Source organism: Heteronotia binoei, chromosome 7 (genome assembly GCF_032191835.1).
Source record: "Heteronotia binoei isolate CCM8104 ecotype False Entrance Well chromosome 7, APGP_CSIRO_Hbin_v1, whole genome shotgun sequence".
NCBI lineage: Eukaryota > Metazoa > Chordata > Lepidosauria > Squamata > Gekkonidae > Heteronotia > Heteronotia binoei.
The window spans coordinates 2,581,416-2,608,453 of record NC_083229.1 but is presented as its reverse complement, the minus strand read 5'-3'; the positions used below and the strand labels follow the sequence as shown (position 1 = coordinate 2,608,453).

General features: G+C 50.4%; 2 protein-coding genes across 2 annotated transcripts in view; both read right to left on the bottom strand.

Annotated features, from left to right (window-relative positions):
* The window catches only part of SLC39A4 (solute carrier family 39 member 4), a 256,216-nt gene extending 243,373 nt beyond the window's left edge, over nt 1–12,843 (bottom strand). The window contains exons 1-5 of the mRNA XM_060243156.1: nt 12,645–12,843; nt 7,436–7,995; nt 4,350–4,521; nt 3,315–3,487; nt 1,317–1,481 (exon numbers count right to left, since the gene is read on the bottom strand). Of these exons, the coding sequence (XP_060099139.1) occupies nt 1,317–1,481; nt 3,315–3,487; nt 4,350–4,521; nt 7,436–7,984 (1,059 nt within the window). The 5' untranslated portion in view covers nt 7,985–7,995; nt 12,645–12,843. The remainder of the gene's footprint in view (nt 1–1,316; nt 1,482–3,314; nt 3,488–4,349; nt 4,522–7,435; nt 7,996–12,644) is intronic.
* The window catches only part of LOC132574817 (zinc transporter ZIP4-like), a 46,752-nt gene continuing 30,758 nt past the window's right edge, over nt 11,045–27,038 (bottom strand). The window contains exons 3-6 of the mRNA XM_060243049.1: nt 15,672–15,951; nt 13,726–13,799; nt 12,645–12,849; nt 11,045–11,049 (exon numbers count right to left, since the gene is read on the bottom strand). Coding sequence (XP_060099032.1) covers nt 11,045–11,049; nt 12,645–12,849; nt 13,726–13,799; nt 15,672–15,951 — 564 coding nt within the window. The remainder of the gene's footprint in view (nt 11,050–12,644; nt 12,850–13,725; nt 13,800–15,671; nt 15,952–27,038) is intronic.

Genomic DNA, 27,038 nt, shown 5'->3' with positions numbered 1-27,038 from the left:
AAAACCTTTAGGGGAGGGATGGTGGCTCAGTGGTAGAGCACCTGCTTGGTAAGCAGAAGGTCTCAGGTTCAATCCCCGGCATCTCCAACTAAAAAGGGTCCAGGCATGTAGGCGTGAAAAACCTCAGCTGGAGACCCTGGAAAGCCACTGCCAGTCTGAGGAGACAAGACTGACTTTGATGGACCCAGAGTCTGATTCAGTAGAAGGCAGCTTCAGATGTTCATATGAACAATGGATCTCCCAAAACCTTTAGGGGATGGATGGTGGCTCAGTGGTAGAGCACCTGCTTGGTAAGCAGAAGGTCCCAGGTTCAATCCCTGCCATCTCCAACTAAAAAGGGTCCAGGCAAGTAGGTGTGAAAAACCTCAACTTGAGACCCTGGAGAGCCGCTGCCAGTCTAAGTAGACAAGACTGACTTTGATGAGCCGAGGGGGGTCTGATTCAGTAGAAGGCAGCTTCAGATGTTCATATGAACAATGGATCTCCCAAAACCTTTAGGGGATGGATGGTGGCTCAGTGGTAGAGCACCTGCTTGGTAAGCAGAAGGTCCCAGGTTCAATCCCTGCCATCTCCAACTAAAAAGGGTCCAGGCAAATAGGCGTGAAAAACCTCAGCTGGAGACCCTAGAGAGCCGCTGCCAATCTGAGTAGACAAGACTGACTTTGATGGACCGAGGCTTTGATTCAGTAGAAGGGAGCTTAATATGCAGCCTCTTTATATGGGGAGGGACGGTGGCTCCATGGCAGAGCATCTGCTTGGGAAGCAGAAGATCCCAGGTTCAATCTCCGGCATCTCCAACTAAAAAGGGTCCAGGCAAGTAGGTGTGAAAAACCTTAGCTTGAAAGCCGCTGCCAGTCTGAGTAGACAATACTGACTTTGATGGACCAAAGGTCTGATTCAGTAAAAGGCAGCTCCACATGCAGGCTAGTAAGCAAGATAACAGTGCTTCTGACCGTGTCCAGAAAGCCTTCTCACCCTGAGAAATAGGCTGTCTCAGGGACCTCAGAACCAGAGAATACAGGTCTCTCAAGCAAGGACCAATGATATTTTGGTAGGAGAAATTAATTTTTGGGAGAAGGACAAAATGGCACAATATCTCCAGAACATTAGCTGAACAGCTGCAGCTTTTTAACTGATGGCTGTACAATAATTCCACAAGGGTTGTGTGTGCACCCCCCCCCCAGGGCATTATGTCCCATGCACACCTTGCAGCTGGCTCTATCGGAGGTCTATCGGGAGAAATTCCTGTGCAGTACCTCTCTGCATGGTACAGTGGGCCCTTCCCGACTGCTTCCCAAAGTCCCCTGCCAACTCACCTCGCAGTCTGAGTGTCCCAAAAGGATGAAGAACTTCTCCAGGAGAAAGAAGAGGTAGAACCCCCCCAGCACGGCAAGGAGCTTCCAGAGCACATTTGGATCTTCGGCTTCATGCGTGTGCCCCTCGTGTGAGTGCCCCTCGCCATGGGAATGCAGGCCCAGGAACTGCAAGAGGAAAAGCTTGATTGGAGAGCAAAGCCAATGGGACAGAGGCCTACCTCGCATCTGTAACTAGCTATGTGCAGTCAAGTGAATTCTTGGTACTTGGGCCACAGTGGGAGGGCTTCTAGTGTCCTGGTCCTACTGATGGACCTCCTGATGGCACCTGGGTTTTTTTGGCCACTGTGTGACACAGAGTGTTGGACTGGAGGGGCCACTGGCCTGATCCAACATGCTTCTCTTAGGTTCCTATGTGTGACACAGAGTGTTGGACTAGAGGGGCCACTGGCCTGATCCAACATGGCTTCTCTTATGTGTGACACAGAGTGTTGGACTGGATGGGCCATTGGCCTGATCCAACATGGCTTCTCTTATGTTCTGATGTGTGACACAGAGTGTTGGACTGGATGGGCCATTGGCCTAATCCAACATGGCTTCTCTTATGTTCTTATGTGTGACACATAGTGTTGGACTGGATGGGCCATTGGCCTAATCCAACATGGCTTCTCTTATGTTCTTATGTGTGACACATAGTGTTGGACTGGATGGGCCATTGGCCTAATCCAACATGGCTTCTCTTATGTTCTTATGTGTGACACAGAGTGTTGGACTGGATGGGCCATTGGCCTAATCCAACATGGCTTCTCTTATGTTCTTATGTGTGACACATAGTGTTGGACTGGATGGGCCATTGGCCTAATCCAACATGGCTTCTCTTATGTTCTTATGTGTGACACAGAGTGTTGGACTGGAGGGGCCATTGGCCTAATCCAACATGGCTTCTTTTAGGTTCTTATGTGTGACACAGAGTGTTGGACTGGATGGGCCATTGGCCTAATCCAACATGGCTTCTCTTATGTGTGACACAGAGTGTTGGACTGGAGGGGCCACTGGCCAGATCCAACATGGCTTCTCATATGTTCTTATGTCTGGGGCAGTGATGCTCTGTATTCTTGGTGCTTGGGGGGGCACAGTGGGAGGGCTTCTAGTGTCTTGGCCCTACTGATGGACCTACTGATGGCACCTGGGATTTTTGGCCACTGTGTGACCCGGAGTGTTGGACTGGATGGGCCACTGGCCTGATCCAACATGGCTTCTCTTAGCTGTACCTCCTGCATCAGCCATTTTGTAGTTGTGCCCGCCACTCTGTATCAGAATTCCAAAGAAGATAGACATTGGATTTATACCCCACCCTCCACTCCGAAGAGTCTCAGAGCAGCTCACAATCTCCTTTATCTTCCTCCCCCCCACAACAGACACCCTGTGAGGTAGATGAAGATATTGGATTTATATCCCGCCCTCCACTCTGAAGAGTCTCAGAGTGGCTCACAATCTCCTTTACCTTCCTCCACCACAACAGACACCCTGTGAGGTAGATGAAGATATTGGATTTATATCCCACCCTCTACTCCGAAGAGTCTCAGAGTGGCTCACAATCTCCTTTCCCTTCCTCCCCCACAACAGTCACCCTGTGAGGTAGATGAAGATACTGGATTTATATCCCACCCTCCACTCCGAAGAGTCTCAGAGCGGCTCACAATCTCCTTTACTTTCCTCCCCCACAACAGACACCCTGTGAGGTGGGTGGGGCTGGAGAGGGCTCTCACAGCAGCTGCCCTTTCCAGGACAACAAAGGCGCCCATAGGCTCCCAAAGACTAGGGAACCCCTGCTCTAGCCAGTAACACTGCTGAGCAAACCTCAAAGGGTGATGAGGCCTGATCCGATGACGCACCATTGGCCTCAGTCTGCTCTGCACTCCAGCATATGCAAGCTGCACTTTCTATATCTCCCACCCTTGAAAGACAGCCTCCAGCACCCCTGGCCCCTTCTCTGCTGACCTTGGGGATCAGATGCAGCATGGCGTCCCCGGTGAGGGAGCCCACGGCCAAGCTGACGAAGGTCTGGATCACGTATTGGTAGGTGCTGATGCAGGCCGTGCACAGGAGGACCACGATGCCAAAGAGGGCGCACAAGCAGATCACCAGCGTCGCCAGCGAGCCGTACAGGTACCCTGGAGGGAGGAGGAAGAGGTGATGAGAAACGCGAAGGAGGAGGAGAAGCAGAACTGGAGGGGCAGAGGGCTTGAAAAAGGCATCTCTCTCTTTAAATCACTTCTCCAAGGCAAGCCAGCCAGCCAGCAGCTTGGAAAAGGCATTTAAAGTTAAAGTTGCTTTTTTCCCATCTCTCCCTCTCTCATCTCTTTCTTTCTTTCTCTTTCTTTCTTTCTTTCTTTCTTTCTTTCTTTCTTTCTTTCTTTCTTTCTTTCTTTCTTTCTTTCTTTCTTTCTTTCTTTCTTTCTTTCTCAAGATGGGGTGAAACCCCTCCGGGTGAAGCTCCTACTGGATATTCCAAATTAAAGACAATTAAAAGATTAGCCCTAGTCTTGCAAGAGTTAGAATCATAGAGTTGGAAGGGACCTCCAGGGTCATTTAGTCCAACACCCTGCACAATGCAGGAAACCCATAAATACCTACCCCAAATTCACAGGATCTTCATTGCAGTCAGATGGCCATCTAGCCTCTGTTGAAAAACCTCCAAGGAAGGAGAGCCCACCACCTCCCAAGGAGGAAGCCTGTTCCACTGAGGAACCGCTCTAACGGTCAGGAAATTCTTCCTGATGTTGAGCCGGAAACCCTTGATTTCATTTCAACCCACTGGTTCTGGTCCTACCTTCTGGGGCCACAGAAAACAATTCCACACCCTCCTCTATATGACAGTCCTTCAAGTCCGTGAAGATGGTGATCCTATCACCTCTCAGCCGCCTCCTCTCCAGGCTAAACACACCCAGCTCTTCCAACCTTTCCTCATAGGACTTGGTCTCCAGACCCCTCCCCATCTTCGTGAAAGAAGGCAAGCCATTTAATGGAACTCACGCTCAGCAACAGAGAGGCGCCCGCCAGCTGGGGCAGCCCGAGGGGCAGAACAGGCCTTGCTGAGCTGCTGTTGCACCAGTGCCGGGCTCAGGCGGGTGAAATCTTCGCGCGATGCCCCTGTGCCATGTTCAATGCCGTAGATCTCAAAGAGGTCGCTGGAGCTGAGGCAGGCCTGGAAAGGAACGGGCCAGCAAGATGAGTCATTCGTGCCCGTGAGCGGGACAGACGCAAGGTGCCTTTTTTCCCAACTGACTCTTGCTACGGTGGTTTTCATAGTAATAGGATTGATAGCAGTTAGTGGGTAACAGCCCCTACGTCTCAGCCAACAGCACCCGCCGTGTTGCCCAAGGAGTACCGCAGAACCCACAAACATCTGATCTGGTGCCCGCAAAGTGTGTGGGGGGGTTAGAAAGTGGGGCTTTGGCCTAACAAGGCATCTAGCTGCCCACTGGACATCTGCTTGCCTTTGCAGATTTTTCAAACATATTTGGCGGTAGCACAGACCTGCGATGTGTGACTGAAAGTAAGCTGAGTTGGGTTGCCATGTCCAATTCAAGAAATATCTGAGGACTTTGGGGGTGGAGCCAGGAGCAAGGTTCTGACAAGCATCACTGAACTCCAAAGGGTGTTCTGGCTATCACCTTTAAAGGGACTGCACACCTTTTAAATGCCTTCCCTCCATTGGAAATAATGAAGGATAGGGGTACCTTCTTTGGGGGCTCATAGAATTGGACCCCCTGGTCCAATCCTTTTGAAACTTGGAGGGTGTTTTGAGGAGAGGCATTGGATGCTATGCTGCAAATTTGGTGCCTCTACCTCAACCCCCCCCCCCCCGAACCCCAGATACCTGCAGATCAATTTTGCATTATACCCTATGGGAAATGGTCTCCATAGGGAATAACGGAATGCCCCACAGACATTTCCCTCCCCTCCCCTGCTTTCTGATGACCCTGAAGCGGGGAAAGGGCCTCCAAACCGGGGCTCCCCAACTGTGGATTGGCAACCCTAAAGCTGAGGAGGCCATTTTGTTACTGGCTCTCCCACATGCAGCAGCCATTTTGTGGTGTCTGAACTCTGAACTCTCTGCTCACGACCTGAGTTCTATCCCAGCGAAAGCTGGTTCAGGTAGCCGGATCCAGGTTGCCTCAGCCTTCCATCCTTCCGAGGTCGGTCAAATGAATACCCACCTTGCTGGGGGGAAAGCGTAAAAGACTGGGGAAGGCAATGGCAAACCACCCTGTAAAAAGGTCTGCCGTGAAAACGTTGTGAAAGCAACATCACCCCAGAGTCGGAAACGACTGGTGCTTGCACAGCGGACCTTTCCTTTCCTCTCTGATTTTTAGCATGTGGGCACAGCTTACAAAATACATGATTCCAAAGGTGAAAACAATTCTGTATCTCTGCGCAAAGGGACCCACCAGCGCTACAAACTTCCTGATCAGACTCCCCCCAGTATCTCTCTGCTCACGACCTGAGTTCTATCCCAACGAAAGCTGGTTCAGGTAGCCAGCCCGAGGTTGACTCAGCCTTCCAGCCTTCCGAGGTCGGTCAAATGAGTACCCACCTTGCTGGGGGGAAAGCGTAGATGACTGGGGAAGGCAATGGCAAATCACCCTGTAAAAAGGTCTGCCGTGAAAACGTAGTGAAAGCAGCGTCACCCCAGAGTCGGAAACGACTGGTGCTTGCACAGGGGACCTTTCCTTTCCTAGTTTCAATATCCAGCATCTCCAGTTAAAAGAACCAGCTAACATGAAAGACGTCTCTCCCAGAGACCCTGGAGAGCACCCATCCATCTGAGAAGACAATACTGACAGTGATGGACCATTATTTGGTATAATACAGCTTTATATATCCAACACATCATGCCACAAGTCCAAGGTGCCTGAAAGCTCTAAAAGCTTGGGGACTCCTGGTCTAGGCTGTGCAAAGAGTTTCTTCACTTATTGCTGTAAGCTGTTTTGAGAAGGACCTGGTTTATTCTTTCCTGGAAGGCTGGCACCTCCACCTGGCTGTAACCCGACAGCAGCGCAAATAGCACCATGTTGCCTCCTCACAGAGGAGAAAGAGGCTCAGGCTGGGTTTCTTCTTGCTCTGCCCAGAGATGTGTGAAGGTATTCTGTTACTCCAAGCAAGGTCCACTCACCACCCCCTGAGCTTGCTCCATGGCCAGCACAAAAAAGGAGGCCAACCACCTCTGGTGTCATTGACAAGCCCCTGAAACACCTCAGAGTCCTCTTCTCTGAGCACAAAACCTTCGCTCTTCCAGGGTTTGGGGGAAGCCCGGGAAACCTTTTCAAACCTAAGGACAGCTCCCAAGCTACGCTTCAAGATGGCTGCTGTTCTGTGACTCCATCTCCCTGGGTCAGCCATTTCGCTTTCCGCATGACAGGACTATAGTTTCGCCTACCTCTCGCACCTATATCAAGCAACATTTTTCTTTTGCAAATTTAACGACCAGGGTCTGGCCCAGGGAGAGAGGGAAGCTTTAACTCTTTCCAAAGTGATGAAGACAGACTCAGGCTGGCCTCCTCTCTGACCCAACAGAACAGTTCACATTGTGAGATAGTATCCTGATTTTCCTGTGGACCATAGGTACGATACGGCTTGGTCCGACTACCATGGCATGAGGGAGAGGCTCGTGCCTTCCTTTCCCAAGGCTGTCTGGGCCTCTGTGGTGTTCTTGAAAGAAGAAGACTGTAGATTTATACCCCGCCCTTCTCTCTGAATCAGAGTCTTAAGAGTGGCTTACAATCTCCCTTATCTTCTTGCCCCACAACAGACAACCTGTGAGGTGGGTGGGACTGAGAGAGCTCTCCCAGAAGTTGCCCTTTCAAGGACAACTCAAGGAAAGCTATGGCTAACCCAAGACCATTCCAGCAGGTGCAAGTGGAGGAGTGGGGAATCAAACCCAGTTCTCCCAGATAAGAGTCCGTGTATTTAACCACTACTGGCAGTGAGTCCATATGCAAACTCAAGGACAATGTAAGGTCTAGTTTGGCCTTTAGCCACATGATTCGTTAGAAAATCTGGCTTGGATTCTAAAGAGTGGAGCTCCTCTTAAGCAGATTGGAACAGATTCTACTCACCGTGTCCCAGATTTTATACTGGCGCTCCCGCTCCTCTGGACCAGGCACGCTTCTCCTGTGACGGACCATTTCATCACCATGGTGGTGATTCGTTTCATTGCCATGGTGATGATCTGTTTCATTGCCATGGTGGTGATGGTCTGTTTCGTTGCCGTGGTGATGGTCCATTTCATGGCTGTGAGGATAGTCCGTTTCGTTGCCATGGTGGTGGTCCGTTTCGTTGCCATGGTGATGATCCGTTTCATTGCCATGGTGGTGATGGTCCATTTCATGGCTGTGAGGATAGTCCGTTTCGTTGCCATGGTGGTGGTCCGTTTCGTTGCCATGGTGGTGGTCCGTTTCGTTGGCGGGGTGATGGTCCGTTTCGTTGCCGTGGTGATGGTGCTCGTGGTCACCATGATCGTGGCCAGTATCGTCATGGGGGTGGTCGTGCACATGGCCCTCATGTGTGTGGCCCTCATGTGCATGGTCGTCATGTGTATGGTCATGTTCGCTGTGGTCATGATCCGCATGGGCTGCCTCAGGCCCTACACTCAAGTGCGTCATCATTTCGGACAAGTCTGTGGCAAACATAGAGGGAGACAGACACTGAGTCAAACAATTTATTTATTTATTTGATTTATATCCCGCCCTACCCCACCGAAGCGGGCTCCCTGGCTCTTTGCCTCGTCCCTTACCCTCTTTGCATAAGAACACAAGAAGAGCCCTGCTGGATCAGTCCATCTAATCCAGCATCTTATCCGAAACAGGGGGCAACCAGTTCATCTGCACAGCCAACAACAGGGCACAGAAGACAAGGCCCTCCCCTGATGAAAACAGAAGAGCCCTGCTGGATTAGACCAATAGTCCATCTAGTCCAGCATCCTGTCCCAAATCGTGGCAACCAGTTCCTCTGGAGGGACACAACAGGGCGTGGAGGCCGAGGCCTTCCCCTGATGAGAACAGAACAGCCTTCCGGATTAGACCAACAGTCCATCGAGTCCAGCATCCTGTCCCAAACAGAGGGCAACCAGTTCCTCTGCATAGCCAACAACAGGTCACCGAGGCCAAGACCATCATAAGGCCTTCAGAAGAGCCCTGCTAGATCAGACCAATAGTCCATCTAGTCCAGCCTCCTGTCTCACACAGCGGCCAGCCAGTTCCTCTGGAGGGCCAACAACAGGGCAGAGAGGCTGAGGCCTTCCCCTGAGAAGAACCTCAGAAGAGCCCTGCTGGATCAGACCAGTGAGGGGCCATCTAGTCCAGCATCTTGCCTCACAGTGGCCAACCAGTTCCTCTGGAGGACCAACAACAGGGCAGAGAGGCTGAGGCCTTCCCCTGAGAAGAACATCAGGAGAGCCCTGCTGGATCAGACCAGTGAGGGTCCATCTAGTCCAGCCTCCTGTCTCACACAGCGGCCAACCAGTTCCTCTGGAGGGCTGACAACAAGGCACAGAGGCCGAGGCCTTACCCTACTGTTGCCTTCTGGCTCTGGGATTCAGAGGCTTAGTGCCTCTCACTGTGGAGGTTCCCCTCAGCCGCCAGGGCTAGCAGCCATTCCTAGACTTATCCTCCATGAATCCGTCGAATCCGCTTTTAAAGCTGTTTATCACTCCACCCTTTGGCAGCCAATTCCGCATTGTAAGCATTTTGTGTTAAGCAGTGTTTCCTCTTGTCCACCCTGAACCTCCTGCCCACCAGCCACCCAGTTCCCAGCACAGCTCCTTTGTCATTAAATGCTACACCACACCCCAAAGCCTCTCAGAGAGGCGGGAGGAAGGCATGGGAATCCACCACCACAGGTGAGACAGTGGCCAGCAGCTGAAGGCCAAACCAGTCCAGACAGGAGGAGGCATATAATCAGATCTCTTGTGGTCTTTCTCAGGCTATTAGTGGCTAGATGTTTTTCTCTCTCTCTTATCTGGAAAACTGCTCATCAAAATATTTTTTGAAGACTGAAAAGAAGATGCAGGAGACAGGGGAGGGGAGGGGAGGGGACGGTGCCAGGCCATTTTCCTCAGCTTCAAGACAGATTCAAGAGGGGATTGGACCAGCAACTGGAGCAGAGGTCCGTCAGTGGCTATTAGCCACAAGGTATAGATGAAACTCTCTGTCTGGGGCAGTGATGCTCTGTATTCTTGGTGCTGGGGGCGGCACAATGGGAGGGCTTCTAGTGTCCTGGCCCCACTGATGGACTTCCTGATTTTTCTTGGCCGCTGTGTGACACAGAGTGTTGGACTGGATGGGCCACTGCCCTGATCCAACAGGGCTTCTCTTATGTTCTTATGTGACACAGAGTGTTGGACTGGAGGGGCCATTGGCCTGATCCAACATGGCTTCTCTTATGTTCGTATGTCTGGGGAAAGTGATGCTCTGTATCCTTTGTACTTGGAGGGGCAGCAGTGGGAGGGCTTCTAGTGTCCTGGCCCCACTGATGGACCTCCTGAGGGAGCCTGTTTTCTTTGGCCACTGTGTGACACAGAATGTTGGACTGAATGGGCCATTGGTCTGATTCAACATGGCTTCTCTTATGTTCGTATGTCTGGGGCAAGTGACGCTCTGTATCTTTGGTGCTTGGGAGGGGCAACAGTGGGAGGGCTTCTAGTGTCCTGGCCCCACTGATGGACCTCCTGAGGGAGCCTGTTTTCTTTGGCCACTGTGTGACACAGAGTGTATTACTTTAAATTACTTTAAATTTAAATTTAGAGTGTTGGACTGGATGGGCCATTGGCCTGATCCAAAATGGCTTCTCTGATGTTCTTATGTGTGACACAGAGTGTTGGACTGGATGGGCCATTGGCCTGATCCAACATGGCGTCTCTGATGTTCGTATGTCTGGGGCAAGTGATGCTCTGTATCCTTGGTGCTTGGGAGGAGCAACAGTGGAAGGGCTTCTAGTGTCCTGGCCCCACTGATGGACCTCCTGAGACAGCATGTTTTCTTTGGCCCCTGTGTGACACAGAGTGTTGGACTGGATGGGCCATTGGCCTGATCCAACAGGGTTTCTCTTATGTCCTCATGCAAATCCCTCCTGAGCATGTGGGGAACCCAGAGGCATTATATGGGGCAGTGGTCCAACACAAGGCAAATTAACAGCATGGGGAAATACCCTCCACCTGCCCCATGCCCTGCCCCATCTTTGGTGGGGGAGGAAGCGCTGTCAAGGCACAACCAGCTTATGGGGTTTTCAAGGCCAGAGAGGAAGAAGGACGGTTGGCCACTGCTCGTCTCTGCAGAGCAACTCTGGACTCCCTTGTTGGTCTCCCATCCATGAGCTGACCGGGGCAGACCCAGCTCAGCTTCTGAGATGAGAAGAATTGGCTACTCTGAGCCAGGCAAGTCTGGGCAACAGAATTATTTGCAGTATTGTGTGTCGAGTGTCATGAAGTCACAGTCGATTTAAGGCAAAGCTGTAGGGTTTTCAAGGAAAGGAGGGACAGAGGTGGCTTGCCATGGCCTGCTTCTACATAATGACCCCAGACTTCCTTAGCTTCCAAGATCTGCTGGGACTGGGCTAGCCCAAACCCTCCACTACCTGCCTCTGCACAGCCACCCTGAACTTCCTTGGTGGTCTTCCATCCAAATCCCAGGGCTGACTCTGCTCAGCTTTCAAGAACTGACGAGACCCGGCTAGCCTGCAGCAACCAGGTCAGGGAACCAAATTTACTCTCTCCCAATCAGGGCTTTTTTTATAGCATGAGCTCCTTTGCATATTAGGCCACACCCTTGACGTAGCCAATCCTCCAAGAGCTTACAGGGCTCTTAGGACAGGGCCTATTGTAAGCTCTTGGAGGATTGGCTACATCAGGCGGCATGGTCTAATATGCAGGGTTTTTTGTTGCAGGGCCTCTTTTGCATATTAGGCCACACCCACTTGACGTAGCCAACCCTCCAAGAGCTTACAGGGCTCTTAGGACAGGGCCTATTGTAAGCTCTTGGAGGATTGGCTACATCAGGCGGCATGGTCTAATATGCAGGGTTTTTTGTTGCAGGGCCTCTTTTGCATATTAGGCCACACCCACTTGACGTAGCCAATCCTCCAAGAGCTTACAGGGCTCTTAGGACAGGGTCTACTGTCTCTCTCTCTCTCTCTCTCTCGGCTTGGCTTCGCGAACGAAGATTTAAGAAGGGTGCAGTAGTTCACGTCTGCTGCAGGCTCGCTGGTGGCTGACAAGACCAATGCGGGACAGGCAGATCCGGCCACAGTGGCTGCAGGGAAAAGTCTGATTTGGGGTTGGTGCTGTAGCAGTGCGATTCTTCCTCAATCTCCTTTTGGAGGATTGGCTACATCAGGGGGCATGGTCTAATATGCAGGGTTTTTTGTTGGAGGGCTTCTTTTGCATGTTAGGCCACACCCACTTGACGTAGCCAATCCTCCAAGAGCTTACAGAGCTCTTAGTATAGGGCCTACTGTAAGCTCTTGGAGGATTGGCTACATCAGGGGGCACTGTCTAATATGCAGGGTTTTTTGTTGCAGGGCCTCTTTTGCATATTAGGCCACACCCACTTGACATAGCCAATCCTCCAAGAGCTTACAGGGCTTTTCTTACAGGGCCTACTGTAAGCTTTAGGAGGATTGGCTACATCAGGGGTGTGTGGCCTAATATGCAAAGAAGTTCCTTCTACAAGAAAAAAGCCCTGCTCCCAATTATGCTAACTTTGTTTTAAGTTTCTCAGAAGGATGGAAGGCTGAGTCAACTGCGAGCCGGCTACCTGAACCAGAGTGGTAAAGCTGCAGTACTGCAGTCGGAGCCCTCTGCTCGTGACCTGAGTTCGATCTCTGCGGGAGCTGGGTTCAGGTAGCCAGGTTGACTCAGCCTTCCATCCTTCCGAGGTCGGTCAAATGAGTCCCCAGCTTGCTGGGGGGGAAAGCGTAGATGACTGGGGAAGGCAAGGGCAAACCATCCCGTAAAAAGTCTGCCGTGAAAACGTTGTGAAAGCAACGTCACCCCAGAGTCAGAAACGACTGGTGCTTGCACAGGGGACTACCCTCTAAGGGACAGCCCTTCAAATACATATAGAGAGCAATCATGACGCCCTTCACCTCCTCTTCTCCAGACTGAACCTTCCCAATTCCCTCAACCGTTCCTCCTAAGGCTTTTTGGTCTGCAGGCCCTTTGTCGCTCTCCTCTGCACCCACTCCATTCTGTCCACATCCTTCTTGAAGTGAGGCCTCCAGAACGACACATTACAACCACCAACGGGGTCAATGCTGCCACGACCAACTTACTCGCCAGCGTCAGGTTGTGGGTCTCGTTGCTGTAGCGCCAATAGATGTAGTCCACAAAGTAGCGCTCCGAAGGGAGAGCGCGGAAACAGCCGCCCTTCAGCACGTGGTGGGCCACGGTTGCTAAGACACGCCCCGCCGGATCAGACGCGACTCGGCTGGAGATTGCTGTACTGTTCTCAAGGATCTGGTCCACTCCAGCACAAGACTGCAAAAAAAAGGAGGGCAGGTCAAGTCGCTGGTATGAACCCAAGGAACACAAGAAGAGGAAACCACAGAGCAGCTATGCTTACAATCACAAGTAAAACAGTGGTAAGGTAACGAACAAACGTTTTCCAGTATATTCAAAATTGCATTCATACAAATTAGATACGAAGCAGATAAATCAGTTCATACATCAGGCAAATCCTTAAAGGGCAATAGTTTCCTGTGTACTGAAGAAGAAGAAGATATTGGATTTATATCCCGCCCTCCACTCCAAAAAGTCCCAGAGCGGCTCACAATCTCCTTTACCTTCCTCCCCCACAACAGACACCCTGTGAGGTAGATGAAGATATTGGATTTATATTCTGCCCTCCACTCCGAAGAGTCTCAGAGCAGCTCACAATCTCCTTTACCTTCCCCCCCACCCACAACAGACACCCTGTGAGGTAGGTGGGGCTGAGAGGGCTCTCCCAGCAGCTGCCCTTTCAAGGACCACCTCTGCCAGAGCTATGGTTGACCCAAGGCCATGCCAGCAGCTGCAAGCAGAGGAGTGGGGAATCAAACCTGGTTCTCCCAGATAAGAGTCAGCACACTTAACCACTACACCAAACCGGCCACTTTGGGCAGTAGGCTCCCTGGCATTATGCCCCGTTGAAGCCCCTCCCCTTCCCAAGCCCTCCCCTTCTCAGACTCCACCCCCAAAATCTCCAGGTATTTCCCAACCCAGAGATGGCAACCCTGAGACGAGCCCTTTACCTTGCTGGGGAAAGTTGGTACACAGCTGCTCTGGATGGCTGCCAACTGAGCTCAGCAGTGGCAGTTGTATTTCACAGAGTGCTTGACTCAGCCAGAGGAGACGCAGCTCTGGAGCCACACTCACCTTCTGCGGGGGCATTTCCCCTTCCCGGCACCTCTCAGGGTACCTGCAGGTACTCGTTTCAGCACAAACCATCACTTAACGCAGGCTGAGGTCAAGACCGGCTATGCCTAATTTTAAACACATCGTTTTCAGCCACTCCCAAATATCTTTTCCTCGCTCACAGAATCACAGAGTTCGAAGGGGACCTCCAGGGGCATCTAGTCCAACCCCCTGCACAATAAAGGAACTTCACAAATACCTCCTCTCCACCCCCACTGACCCCTGCTCCATGCCCAGAACATGGCCCCCCCAAAAAATACCCCCCCAGTATCCCTGGCCAAACTGGCCTGGAGAAAAATTGCTACTTGACCCCCAAGTGGTGATCGGCCATTCTCGGGGTGTGTAAGAAGGGGCCACGAGAACCAGGGCTTCTTTTTGAGCTGGAACGCAGAGGAACACGGTTCCAGCTGGCTTGGTGTCAGGGGCTTGGCTTGGTGGCCTCCTATGCAAATGAGCTCCTGCTGGGATTTCCCCCCCACCCACCCTACAAAAACGCCCTGTGTGAAACAATGGTGACATCAGAAGGTGTGGCTTAATATGAAAATGAGTTCCTGCTGAGCTTTTTCTACAAAAAAAAAAAAGCACCAATGAGAAGGATGTAGACAAGCTGGAACGGGTCCAGAGGAGGGCGACGAAGATGGTGAGGGGTCTGGAGACCAAGTCCTATGAGGAAAGGTTGAAGGAGCTGGGGATGTTGGAGGGACGGTGGCTCAGTGGTAGAGCATCTGCTTGGGAAGCAGAAGGTCCCAGGTTCGATCCCTGGCATCTCCAAAAAAGGGTCCAGGCAAATAGGTGTGAAAAACCTCAGCTTGAGACCCTGGAGAGCCGCTGCCAGTCTGAGAAGACAATACTGACTTTGATGGACCGAGGGTCTGATTCAGTATAAGGCAGCTTCATATGTTCATATGTTTAGCCTGGAGAGGAGGCGGCTGAGAGGTGATAGGATCACCATCTTCAAGTACTTGAAGGGCTGTCCTATAGAGGATGGTGTGGAATTGTTTTCTGTGGCCCCAGAAGGCAGGACCAGAACCAATGGCTTGAAATTAAATCAAAAGAGTTTCCGGATCAATATTTGGAAGAACTTTCTGACCATTAGAGCGGTTCCTCAGTGGAACAGGCTTCCTTGGGAGTTGGTGGGCTCTCCTTGGAGGTTTTTCAACAGAGGCTAGAGGGCCATCTGACAGCGATGAAGATCCTGTGAATTTGGGGTAGGCATTTATGGGTTTCCTGCATTGTGCAGGGGGTTGGACTACATGCCCCTGGAGGTCCCTTCCAACTCTATGATTCTAACTCTCGCAAGACTAGTGCTAATCTTTTAAGCATGTTTTAAGGTTTTGGGTTTTTTTTTAAACTTTGCGTTGTTCTGTGTCCTTTATAACATTTACCGTATTTTTCGGACCATAAGATGCACTCCCCCCCCAAATAAAGTGGGGGGGAAAGTGCGTGCGTCTTATGGTCCGAATACTAAAAGATGAGGGGGGAGGGGCCTGCAGCCCCCGGGAGACAAGCGGCAAGATCGCTCCCTCCGTCCCCATCACCAACCCAGCACTTTGCAGGGAGCGATCTCGCCGCTTGTCTCCCAGCCGGGCATGCTTCCCCCGCGCCTGCGTGCCTGGCTGGGAGACAAGCGGCGAGATCGCTCCCTGTGAAGTGCTGGGTTTGCGGTGGGGGCGGAGGGTGACGCCGCCCGTCTCCCAGCCAGGGACCTGCGTCTTATGGTCCGGTGCATCCTATGGACCGAAAAATACGGTACATTTCTATTACCTGGCATTACATTTTATGACACGCATGGCCCGGCCCGACCAGGTCTCCTTCATGTTAGATCTTGCCCTCACAACAAATTAGCTTGACACCCCTTGGTTTATATGTTTGCTCATGTCTTTTTATATGTTTGCCATTTTTCTTACCTCCTGGCTCATGGCGTTTTTTCTGGATGGTTGCCATCAGTTCAGCCACTTTCTCCGGCGTGGGTCCTTCGGCAGGGTTCCCGCCTAAGAATTTGGTCTGGAATGCCCGGACCGCAGCAACCCAGCGGCCCTCTGCTACTTCCTGGCAAGCCCCCAAGGGGTCACTGAAGTAGAATGCCAGGCCGGAAGAGAACGGAAGCAGCTCTGAAGAGGTGAGGTTGGCAGTGTTGGCAGGTGGCTTCTTCTCTGTGAGCGCAAAAATATCTGCGGCAGAGATGCACTGGAAAGAGAGAGAGAGAGAGCAGAATTAAACTAGCTGATGAATCACAGAATCCTAGAGTTGGAAGAGACCTCCAGAGTCATCTAGTCTAATCCCCTGCACAATGCAGGAAGCTCACAAACACCTCCCCCTAAATTCACACGATCTTCATTGCTGTCAGATGGCCATCTAACATCTGCTTAAAAACCTCCAAGGAAGGAGAGCCCACCACCTCCCAAGGAAGCCTGTTCCAATGAGGAACTGCTCTAAGTGTCAGGAATCCTAGAGTTGGCAGGGACCTCCAGGGTCATCTAATCCAACCCCCTGCACAATGCAGGAAACTCAGAAACACCGCCCCCCCCCCTAAATTCACAGGATCTTCATTCTTGTCAGACGGCCATCTAGCCTCTGTTTAAAAACCTCCAAGGAAGGAGAGCCCACCACCTCCCAAGGAAGCCTGTTCCAATGAGGAATCTCTCTAAAAGTCAGGAAGTTCTTCCTAATGTTCAACTAGAAACTCTTCTGATTTAATTTCAACCCATTAGTTCTGATCCTACCTTCCGGGGCCACAGAAAACAATTCCACACCATCCTCTAGATTACAGCCCTTCAAGTACTTGAAGATGGTGATCATATCACCTCTCAGTCGCCTCCTCTCCAGGCTAAACATCCCCAGCTCCTTCAACCTTTCCTCATAGGACGTGGCCTTTGAAAGGAGCAGAGTCTTCATGTATACACCAGCATGGTTTTATTATTGACTGCATTTTTACCCCACATTTCTTTCTACACTGCTTTCATAGAATCATAGAGTTGGAAAGAACCTCCAGGGTCATCTAGTCCAACCCCCTGCACAATACAGGAAACTCACAAATACCTCCCCCTAGAATCATAGAATCATACAGTTGGAAGGGACCTCTAGAGTCATCTAGTCCAATTCCCTGCACAATTCAGGAAACTCACAAACACCTCCCCCTAAATTCACAGGATCTTCATTGCTGTCAGATGGCAATCTAGCCTCTTTTTAAAAACCTCCAAGGAAGGAGAGCCCACCACCTCCCAAGGAAGCCTGTTCCACTGAGGAACTGTTCTAACAGTCAGGAAGTTCCTTCTAATGTTGAGCTGGAAACTCTTCTGATTTAATTTCAACCCGTTGGTTCTGGTCCTACCTTCCGGGGCCAAGGAAAACAATTCCACCCCATCCCCTAGAGGACAGCCCTTCAAGGACTTGAAGACGGTGATCCTATCACCTCTCTGAAGAATGATACGAAGCCCTCCCAAAGCTTGCAAACTCTTACATGGCATTTAAAGTGATCTCCTTCAATAATCTCCATATCGAGAGCCAGTGTGCTGCAGTTGTCAGAGTGTCAGATGAGAATCTCGGAGGTCGCATCAGTGCTTAAGTTCTCATGGCCCTTCCTTACACGCCAGGGAAATGCTAACGGCCCCTCTGGGGTCAAGCAATAATTCTTCTCCAAGCCAGTTTGGCCAGGGATCCTGGAGGTTTTTGCTATCATCTGGGGATGGAGCAGGGGTCACTGGGGATGTGTGGGGGAAGGTATTTGTGAATTCCCTGCATTATAAAGGGGGTTGGACTAGATGACCACCGAGATCCCTTCCAACTCTATGATTCTATGACCTTGGACCAGTCAGCCTAACCTACCTCCAGGGCAACTGTGTGGATAAAAAGGAGGACAGGGGAATGATGTAAATCACTTTGGGTTCTCAGAATGGACAACTGCCAAGCTGTCCATTCTGAGCCAGTTTGGTGTAGTGGTTAAGTGTGCGGACTCTTATCTGGGGGAACCGGGTTTGATTCCCCACTCCTCCGCTTGCACCTGCTAGCATGGCCTTGGGTCAGCCATAGCTCTGGCAGAGGTTGTCCTTGAAAGGGCAGCTGCTTTGAGAGCCCTCTCCAGCCCCACCCACCTCACAGGGTGTCTGTTGTGGGGGGGAGGAAGGTAAAGGAGATTGTGAGCCGCTCTGAAACTCTTCGGAGTGGAGGGCGGGATATAAATCCAATATCTTCATCTACCTCACAGGGTGTCTGTTGTGGGGGGGGGGGGAAGGTAAAGGAGATTGTGAGCCACTCTGAGACTCTTCGGAGTGGAGGGCGGGATATAAATCCAATATCTTCATCTACCTCACAGAGTGTCTGTTGGGGGGGGGAAGGAAAAGGAGATTGTGAGCCGCTCTGAGACTCTTCGGAGTGGAGGGCGGGATATAAATCCAATATCTTCATCTACCTCACAGGGTGTCTGTTGTGGGGGAGGAAGGGAAAGGAGATTGTGAGCCGCTTTGAGACTCTTCGGAGTGGAGGGCGGGATATAAATCCAATATCTTCATCTACCTCACAGGGTGTCTGTTGTGGGGGAGGAAGGGAAAGGAGATTGTGAGCCGCTCTGAGACTCTTCAGAGTGGAGGGCGGGATATAAATCCAATATCTTCATCTACCTCACAGGGTGTCTGTTGTGGGGGAGGAAGGGAAAGGAGATTGTGAGCCGCTCTGAGACTCTTCAGAGTGGAGGGCGGGATATAAATCCAATATCTCCATCTACCTCACAGGGTGTCTGTTGTGGGGGAGGAAGGGAAAGGAGATTGTGAGCCGCTCTGAGACTCTTCAAAGTGGAGGGCGGGATATAAATCCAATATCTTCATCTACCTCACAGGGTGTCTGTTGGGGGAGGGGAAGGTAAAGGAGATTGTGAGCCACTCTGAGACTCTTCGGAGTGGAGGGCGGGATATAAATCCAATATCTTCATCTACCTCACAGGGTGTCTGTTGTGGGGGAGGAAGGTAAAGGAGATTGTGAGCCGCTCTGAGACTCTTCGGAGTGGAGGGCGGGATATAAATCCAATATCTTCATCTACCTCACAGGGTGTCTGTTGTGGGGGAGGAAGGGAAAGGAGATTGTGAGCCACTCTGAGACTCTTCAAAGTGGAGGGGAGGATATAAATCCAATATCTTCATCTACCTCACAGGGTGTCTGTTGGGGGGGGGGGAAGGGAAAGGAGATTGTGAGCCACTCTGAGACTCTTCGGAATGGAGGGCGGGATATAAATCCAATATCTTCTTCTTCAAGCATAAATCGATAAATAATAGTTTGCATCTCTGTTCTTGGGGGGCGAACAAGTCTCGTCCCTGCCAAATCTGCCCCTATTGTCATAAACCCCACTTGAATACAATCCTGAGTTAGGCAGAATAACAAATAACCAGCAAGTTTTTGGTCATTGGGAGAACAGCTCAGCGTTGTGTCTAATCCAATGGAATGCAACAAAACCCCTCCTTTCCGGGTGCTCCAAGCCGCGGCTTAACCTTTCCCTGTATCAATATTTACAACAGAGTCACTTTTTGACCAAGCCACACGGACACTCCTCAACTACCACTCGAGATCCGGCTCCAGTTGAGAGGTCTGCTCAGACTTTCTGCCACCGCTGCTCTCTTCCTCAATCCACTCAATGCAATCCCTCGGGACCAAGATCAAAAAAAATAAAACAGAATTCCATCAGTGCATACACAGCTGAAACTTCGCAGTCAGAACAGCAACATGCACCAACATGCAAGGCGCACAGTTTAAAATAATCTGCCCGGGTAAGATATGCAGAATTCATCTGTTGTTCAGTCCCTCGGCACTGAGGAAAAGCACAGCTTGATAGGCACATTCTAGAGGCAACCAGTGTTCCCTCTAAGCTGAGTTCGTGTGAGCTAGCTCACAGTTTTTTAGCCTCCGGTTCACACATTTTTGTCTCAGCTCAGGAAAAATGGCCCCAGACCGAATTAATTTGTGCAGGAGCTCACAGCTTAAGGCCAGGAGCTCACACCACAGCTTAGAGCAAGGCTGTCGAACTCATTCGTTACGAGAGCCAGTTTGGTGTCGTGGTTAAGTGTGTGGACTCTTATCCGGGAGAACCGGGTTTGATTCCCCCCTCCTCCATGTACTGCTGCTGGAATGGCCTTGGGTCAGCCATAGCCCTGGCAGAGGTTGTCCTTGAAAGGGCAGCTGCTGTGAGAGCTCTCTCAGCCCCACCCACCTCACAGGGTGTCTGTTGTGGGGGAGGAAGGGAAAGGAGATTGTGAGCCGCTCTGAGACTCTTTGGAGTGGAGGGCGGGATATAAATCCAATATCTTCTTCTTCTTCTTACGAGGGCCAAATCTGACTGATGACACCTTGTCAGGTTGGGCCATGTGTGTACCTAGTGAAGATTAGGTAGCAGAGATATAAACTTTATAAAGGGCACTGGCAAAAAAAAAAAAAAGCTTTAAACATGCTTAAAACGTGAGCACTCGTTGGTCTTAAAGGTGTTTTATTTTTATTTCTCTCATGGGATCCAGGAAACTGGGCGAAGGAAGCTCTGGCTCTTTCCGTCCTTCTTCAGGGGACCAGGAGGAAGAGGAGCCTCAGCCAATAGAGGTAAGAGAAGCTTGCCACAGCTGCTCTCCTGTGCGATTGAGAGTGCCTGGCAAAGCAAGCTCTGCCTCCCCAGCCCTTCTTCCCCAAGGGAGGAGCCTCAACCAATGGAGAAAACAGAGGTTTTGCTCTGTAGCTCTGCTGTGCGATTGAGCAAGCCTGGCAAAGCAAGCTGTGACGCAGAAGGAAGCAAGAGAGAGGGAGAAGGAAGCAGATGTCAGTCAGTCGCTCAGGGGTCTGATCCGCATGTTTGACATCCCTGGCTTAGAGGGAATATTGTTGGCAAACCCCAGTTTCAGAGGGCAGTTGGGATGGTCTGCAGTGGAACAGCGAGATCGGAGTCCACTAGGACCTTAGAGACCGACCCAATTTTTGGTGGATTCCGGTGGGCAGCTGCGTTGGTCTGTAGCAACAGAACAAAATTCAAATCCTTGCATCCATTAAACAAGCTTCATTATGCTGCATGCTCATTTGCTACTCACCCACTACTTGTATGTACGGACTGTATCTGAAGAAGCAGGCATGCCCATGAAAGTTTATACCAAGAATAAAACTTGCTTGGTCTTAAAGGTGCCTGACTGGGCTTGAAGATTTCCGGTGCATCAACTTTCAAATCTCCCTTTATTAGAGAGCTCAGGCGTTCAGACTCTCAAAAGCTGATATCCCAAAAATCTTGCTGGACTCAAATCTAGCAATGCCAGTGAGGAAGGGGAATTGTATCATATTTGTTCAGTCACAGTCAAATCCAACTCTTTGTGACCCCAAGGACAAAGTCACGCCAGGCCCTCCTGTCTTCCACCATCCTCCGAAGGCTGCTCAAATTCGTGTTTGTTACATCAGTAATGCTGTCCAGCCATCTCCTCTTTTGCCGTCCCCTTCTTCTTTTGCCTTCTGTCTTTCCCAGCATCAGGGTCTTCTCCAGGGAGTGCTCCCTTCTCATTTGGTGGCCAGAGAGCCAGTTTGGTGTAGTGGTTAAGTGTGTGGACTCTTATCTGGGAGAACTGAGTTTGATTCCCCACTCCTCCACTTGCAGCTGCTGGAATGGCCTTGGGTCAGCCAGAGCTCTCTTATCTGGGAGAACCGGGTCTGATTCCCCACTCCTCCACTTGCAGCTGCTGGAATGGTCTTGGGTCAGCCAGAGCTCTCTTATCTGGGAGAACCGGGCCTGATTCCCCACTCCTCCACTTGCAGCTGCTGGAATGGCCTTGGGTCAGCCAGAGCTCTCTTATCTGGGAGAACCGGGTTTGATTCCCCACTCCTCCACTTGCAGCTGCTGGAATGGCCTTGGGTCAGCCAGAGCTCTCTTATCTGGGAGAACCGGGTTTGATTCCCCCACTCCTCCACTTGCAGCTGCTGGAATGGCCTTGGGTCAGCCAGAGCTCTCGTATCTGGGAGAACCGGGTTTGATTCCCCACTCCTCCACTTGCAGCTGCTGGAATGGCCTTGGGTTAGCCATAGCTATTGCAGGAATTGTCCCTGTGAGAGCCCTTTCAGCCCTACCCACCCCACAAGGTGTCTGTTGTGGGGGAGGAAGATGTAGGAGATTGTAAGCTGCTCTGAGTCTCTGACTCAGAGAGAAGGACAGGGTATAAATCTGCAATTCTTCTATTTGAGTTTCAGCGTCAGCATCTGACCTTCCAGGGAACAGTCAGGGTTGATTTCCCTTAGGACTGACTAATTTGCAGTCCAAGGGACTCTTGGATGACATATCTGCTCACAATGCTCAAGACAGGTCAGCTGATTTCCCAAGATGTGGATAGCTCAGCAGACACTGATTCGAAAGAAACCGGTTTGCTAGCTCACTACTTTGCAACAATAAAATGTGCACAACCAAAGCAGACTCATTCTCACTAAAGTGACTAAAAGCAGATTCATTCTCACTAAAGTGACTGCAATTTTGAAAAAGGCCAACACCATGCTGGGGATTATTAGGAAGGGAACTGCAAACAAATCAGCCAGTATCATAATGCCCCTGTATAAACTGATGGTGCGGCCTTATTTGGAGTACTGTGTACAATTCTGGTAACCGCACCTCAAAAAAGATATTATAGCATTTGGAAAAGTCCTGAAAAGGGCAACTAGAATGATCAATGAGAGCCAGTCTGGTATAGTGGTTAAGTGTACGGACTCTTATCTGGAAGAACCATGTTTGATTCCCCACTCCTCCACTTGCAGCTGCTGGAATGGCCTTGGGTCAGCCATAGTTCTCGCAGAGCTGTCCTTGAAAGAGCAGCTGCTGTAAAAGCTCTTTCAGCCCCACCTACCTCACAGGGTGTCTGTTGTGTGTGGGGGAAAGATTAAGGAGACTGTGACCGCTCGGAGACTCTGAGATTCAGAATGTAGGGTGGGATATAAATCCAATATCTTCAAAGGGTTGGAATACTTTCCCTGTGAAGAAAGGTTAAAACGCTTGGGGCTCTTCAGCTTGGAGAAATGTCGCCTGAGGGGTGACATGATAGAGGTTAGAACATAAGAACATAAGAGAAGCCATGTTGGATCAGGCCAACGGCCCATCAAGTCCAACCCTCTGTGTCACACAGTGGCAAAAAATGTTATATACACACATACACTGTGGCTAATAGCCACTGATGGACCTGTGCTCCATATTTTTATCTAAACCCCTCTTGAAGGTGGCTATACTTGTGACCGCCACCACCTCCTGTGGCAGTGAATTCCACATGTTAATCACCCTTTGGGTGAAGAAGTACTTCCTTTTATCCGTTTTAACCTGTCTGCTCAGCAATTTCATCGAATGCCCACGAGTTCTTGTATTGTGAGAAAGGGAGAAAAGTACTTCTCTCTCTACTTTCTCCATCCCATGCATTATCTTGTAAACCTCTATCATGTCACCCCGCAGTCGACGTTTCTCCAAGCTAAAGTTTACAAGATTATGCATGGGACGGAGAAGGTAGAGAAAGAAGTACTTTTCTCCTTTTCTCACAATGTAAGAACTCGTGGACACTCAATGAAATTGCTGAGCAGTCGGGTTAGAATGGATAACAGGAAGTACTTCTTCACCCAAAGGGTGATTAACATGTGGAATTCACTGCCACAGGAGGTGGTGGTGGCGGCTGCAAGCATAGCCAGCTTCAAGAGGGGATTGGATAAAAATATGGAGCAGAGATCCATCAGTGGCTATTAGCCACAGGGTATTGATGGAATTCTCTGTCTGGGGCAGTGATGCTCTCTGCATTCTTGGTGTTTGTGGGGGAGGCAACCATGGGAGGGCTTCTAGTATCCTGGCCTGCACTGGTGGACCTCCTGATGGTGCCTAGTTGTTGGGTTTTTTGGCCACCGTGTGACACAGAGTGTTTGACTGGATGGGCCACTGGCCTGATCCAACAGGGCTTCTCTTATGTTCTTATGTGTGACACAGAGTGCTGGACTGGAAGGGCCATTGGCCTGATCCAACATGGCTTCCCTTATGTTCTTATGTGACACAGAGTGTTGGACTGATCCAACATGGCTTCTCTCTTGTTCTTTTCAGGCTAGAGTCTGAAAATGAGAAGCGCGGTGGGTGGACACAAGTACAGCCTATGAAAAGGATGTTCTGGGCTCACCAAACAGACATGCTTCCTCCAGGGATCAGAAAAATCCTTATATAGTTTTTAACCCTGGTAGATGAACATCATGTGGACCCTATACAGAAGAGAGTAGGTGGAGGAGAGGCAGTGCCATTTTCCCTTCCAAGGAGACTTCTGAGGAAAGCACTTCTTCTGGGCATTATAAATCCATCCACAAACAATGAGGAAGTAAAAATGCAATGCTAATTGTTCTTGTGGAGACAAAAGAAGCCGTTGGTACCAGAGAGATCTGGAACAAACAGCGACAGTTGCCACTATTGATCCTGGCACTCCTCGGGAAGGGTGTGAACCACCAGGGTGGGGGGTCCATTCATTGGCACATACTTGGCCTTTTTTCTCACCCCCTCCCAAGCTTTCTGCACCCAGGGGGCCTAAAAAGCAGCCATCGTGGGGGGCCATGCACTGGGGAAAAGATCATGGGCTCCTTCTGGGGGTGTTTTCCAGGCTTCCAGTTATTTATTTTTATTCATTTATTTGCAGGTTTTGTTTCCCACTTTTCTGCCCTTGCAAGGTGGCTTGCTATGGCCATGAAGATATGAAGATATGAAGCTGCCTTATACTGAATCAGACCGTTGGTCCATCAAAGTCAGTATTGTCTTCTCAGACTGGCAGCGGCTCTCCAGGGTCTCAAGCTGAGGTTTTTCACACCTATTTGCCTGGACCCTTTTTTGGAGATGCCGGGGATTGAACCTGGGACCTTCTGCTTCCCAAGCAGATGCTCTACCACTGAGCCACCATCCTTCCCATGCTTCCAACCTTTTCAAGCCCGGGATCCACTTCAGGCTGTCAATCCCCAGGCGGGAAAATATACAACCACACGGTTATAGTGACCAAATAATGAATGAATAACGTCAAAGTTGGAATATAACAATAACAAAAATTAGGAGTCCCGATGTGCAGGGGGTTGACTTGAAATTCCTGCTTCGTTCACGCTTCATGCAAGGGGTGCTCCGTAAAAGCTAATTTCAAAAGTCCAGTTCAGACCAAAATCAATATAGGTATTCACGCAACATTCAGTGATCTGCAAAATAATGAATTTTTCATAGGGACCCAAAGTGTTTCCAAAAACAACTTCAAAGACAGGCTCTACGCTCAATAAGGCGCAGTGGCCTCAATGGTCACTATAACCGCATGGTTGTATATCTTCTACAGTCTATGAGTGACCTCTCTCCTTATTTACCTACATCCCCAGGTGGGGGCAGGGGATCTCCTGGTTTGGAGGCCCTCCCCCCCCCCCGCTTCAGGGTCATCAGAAAGCCGGAGGGGGGGAGGGAAATGTCTGCTGGGCATTCCATGATACCCTATGGAGACTCATTCCCATAGGGTATAATGGAGAATTTATCTGCAGGTATCTGGGGCTCTGGGGTGGGCTGTTTTTTTGAGGTAGAGACACCAAATGTGCAGGATAGCATCCAGTTCCTCTCCCCAAAATACCGTCCAAGTTTCAAAAGGATTGGACCACGGGGTCCAATTCTATGAGCCCCAGAAGAAGGAGCCCCTATCCTTCATTATTTCCAATGGGGGGGGAGGCATTTAAAAGGTGTGCTGTGGTCCCTTTAAATGTGATGGCCAGGACTCCCTTTGGAGTTCAATTGTGCTTGTCACAACCTGGATCCACCCCCAAAGTCTCCTGGCTCCACCCCCAAAGTCCCCAGATATTTCTTGAATTGGACTTGGTAACCCTAGATCTCCCCCCCCCCCAAAAAAAAAATAAGGTTACCGGTTCTGGCTTGAGAAATACCTGGAGATTTTTGGGGTGCAGTCTGAGGTGGGAGGAATTTGGTGGAGGAGCAGGATCTCAGAAGGGTATATAGATCCAAGCGGGAAGCCGTGTTGGTCTGAAGTAACAGAACAAAACAGGAGTCAAGGTGCACCTTTAAGACCGACTTAGTTTTATTCAGAACGTCAGCTTTGCTCACCGTGCCAGATTCCTCGTCTGATGAAGTGTGCTTAGAGAGCACGTGAAAGCTGACGTTCTCAAGAAAACTAAGTTGGTCTTAAAAGGTGCAATCGACTCCTATTTTGTTCAACAGGGTATAGCGTAAGATTACCAGATGTCCTCTTTTTAGAGAACAGGTGCATTCAAACGACACTAAATAATGCCATTTGCAGCTGGATTTTTCCTATTCTTAAACAGTATAGATTATACAGTATACAACAGCATAACTCATTAGCATATACCGCCTGCCCCTCTCTATCAGCTATAACCAACTCAATGCAAGAAAGGAGAGCCCCGGGCAAGTGAGGTCTGCTTGGGCTTAGAGATCCAGCCAGCCTAAGCAGGCCTCACTTGCCTGGGGCTCTCCTGGGTCGCCCCACCCCCAGTCCAAAGGCCAGCAAGCCACCCGCTGCCCGAAATCACATAAAAAGTGGAGAAAGAGTGGTGTGAAATTCTCCAGGGGTTAATGAGGGCTGCTGGGGGTGTGGCAAAGCCCCTGGTGGCTGGCTGGCTGCCCGCTCTCCTAATCCAGGGATTGTTATGCAGCTGCACCTCCTATTCAATGGACAAGGTAGGTGGGGAGGAGGCGAGGGAACCCTCAGAAAGATTCAAGAGCTGTGCTCCTGTGAGTTTCTGCTGAGTCTGAGGCTTGTTGATACATAAGCTGCCTTAAGGTAAAGGTAGTCCCCTGTGCAAGCACAAAGCCGTTACAAACCCATGGGGTGACATCACATCATGATGTCTTCTTGGCAGACTTTTTGTTACGGGGTGCTTTGACCTTGCCTTCCCCAGTCATCTATACTTTACCCCCAGCAAACCGGGATAAAATGGAGTCCTTCTTCACCCAAAGGGTGATTAACACATGGAATTCACTGCCACAGGAGGTGGTGGCAGCTACAAGCAAAGCCAGCTTCAAGAGGGGATTGGATAAACATATGGAGCAGAGGTCCATCAGTGGCTAAGAACATAAGAGAAGCCATGTTGGATCAGGCCAATGGCCCATCCAGTCCAATACTCTGTGTCACACAGTGGCAAAAAATTTTATATATACACACACACACTGTGGCTAATAGCCACTGATGGACCTCTGCTCCATATTTTTATCTAAACCCCTCTTGAAGGTGGCTATGCTTGTGGCCGCCACCACCTCCTGTGGCAGTGAATTCCACATGTTACTCACC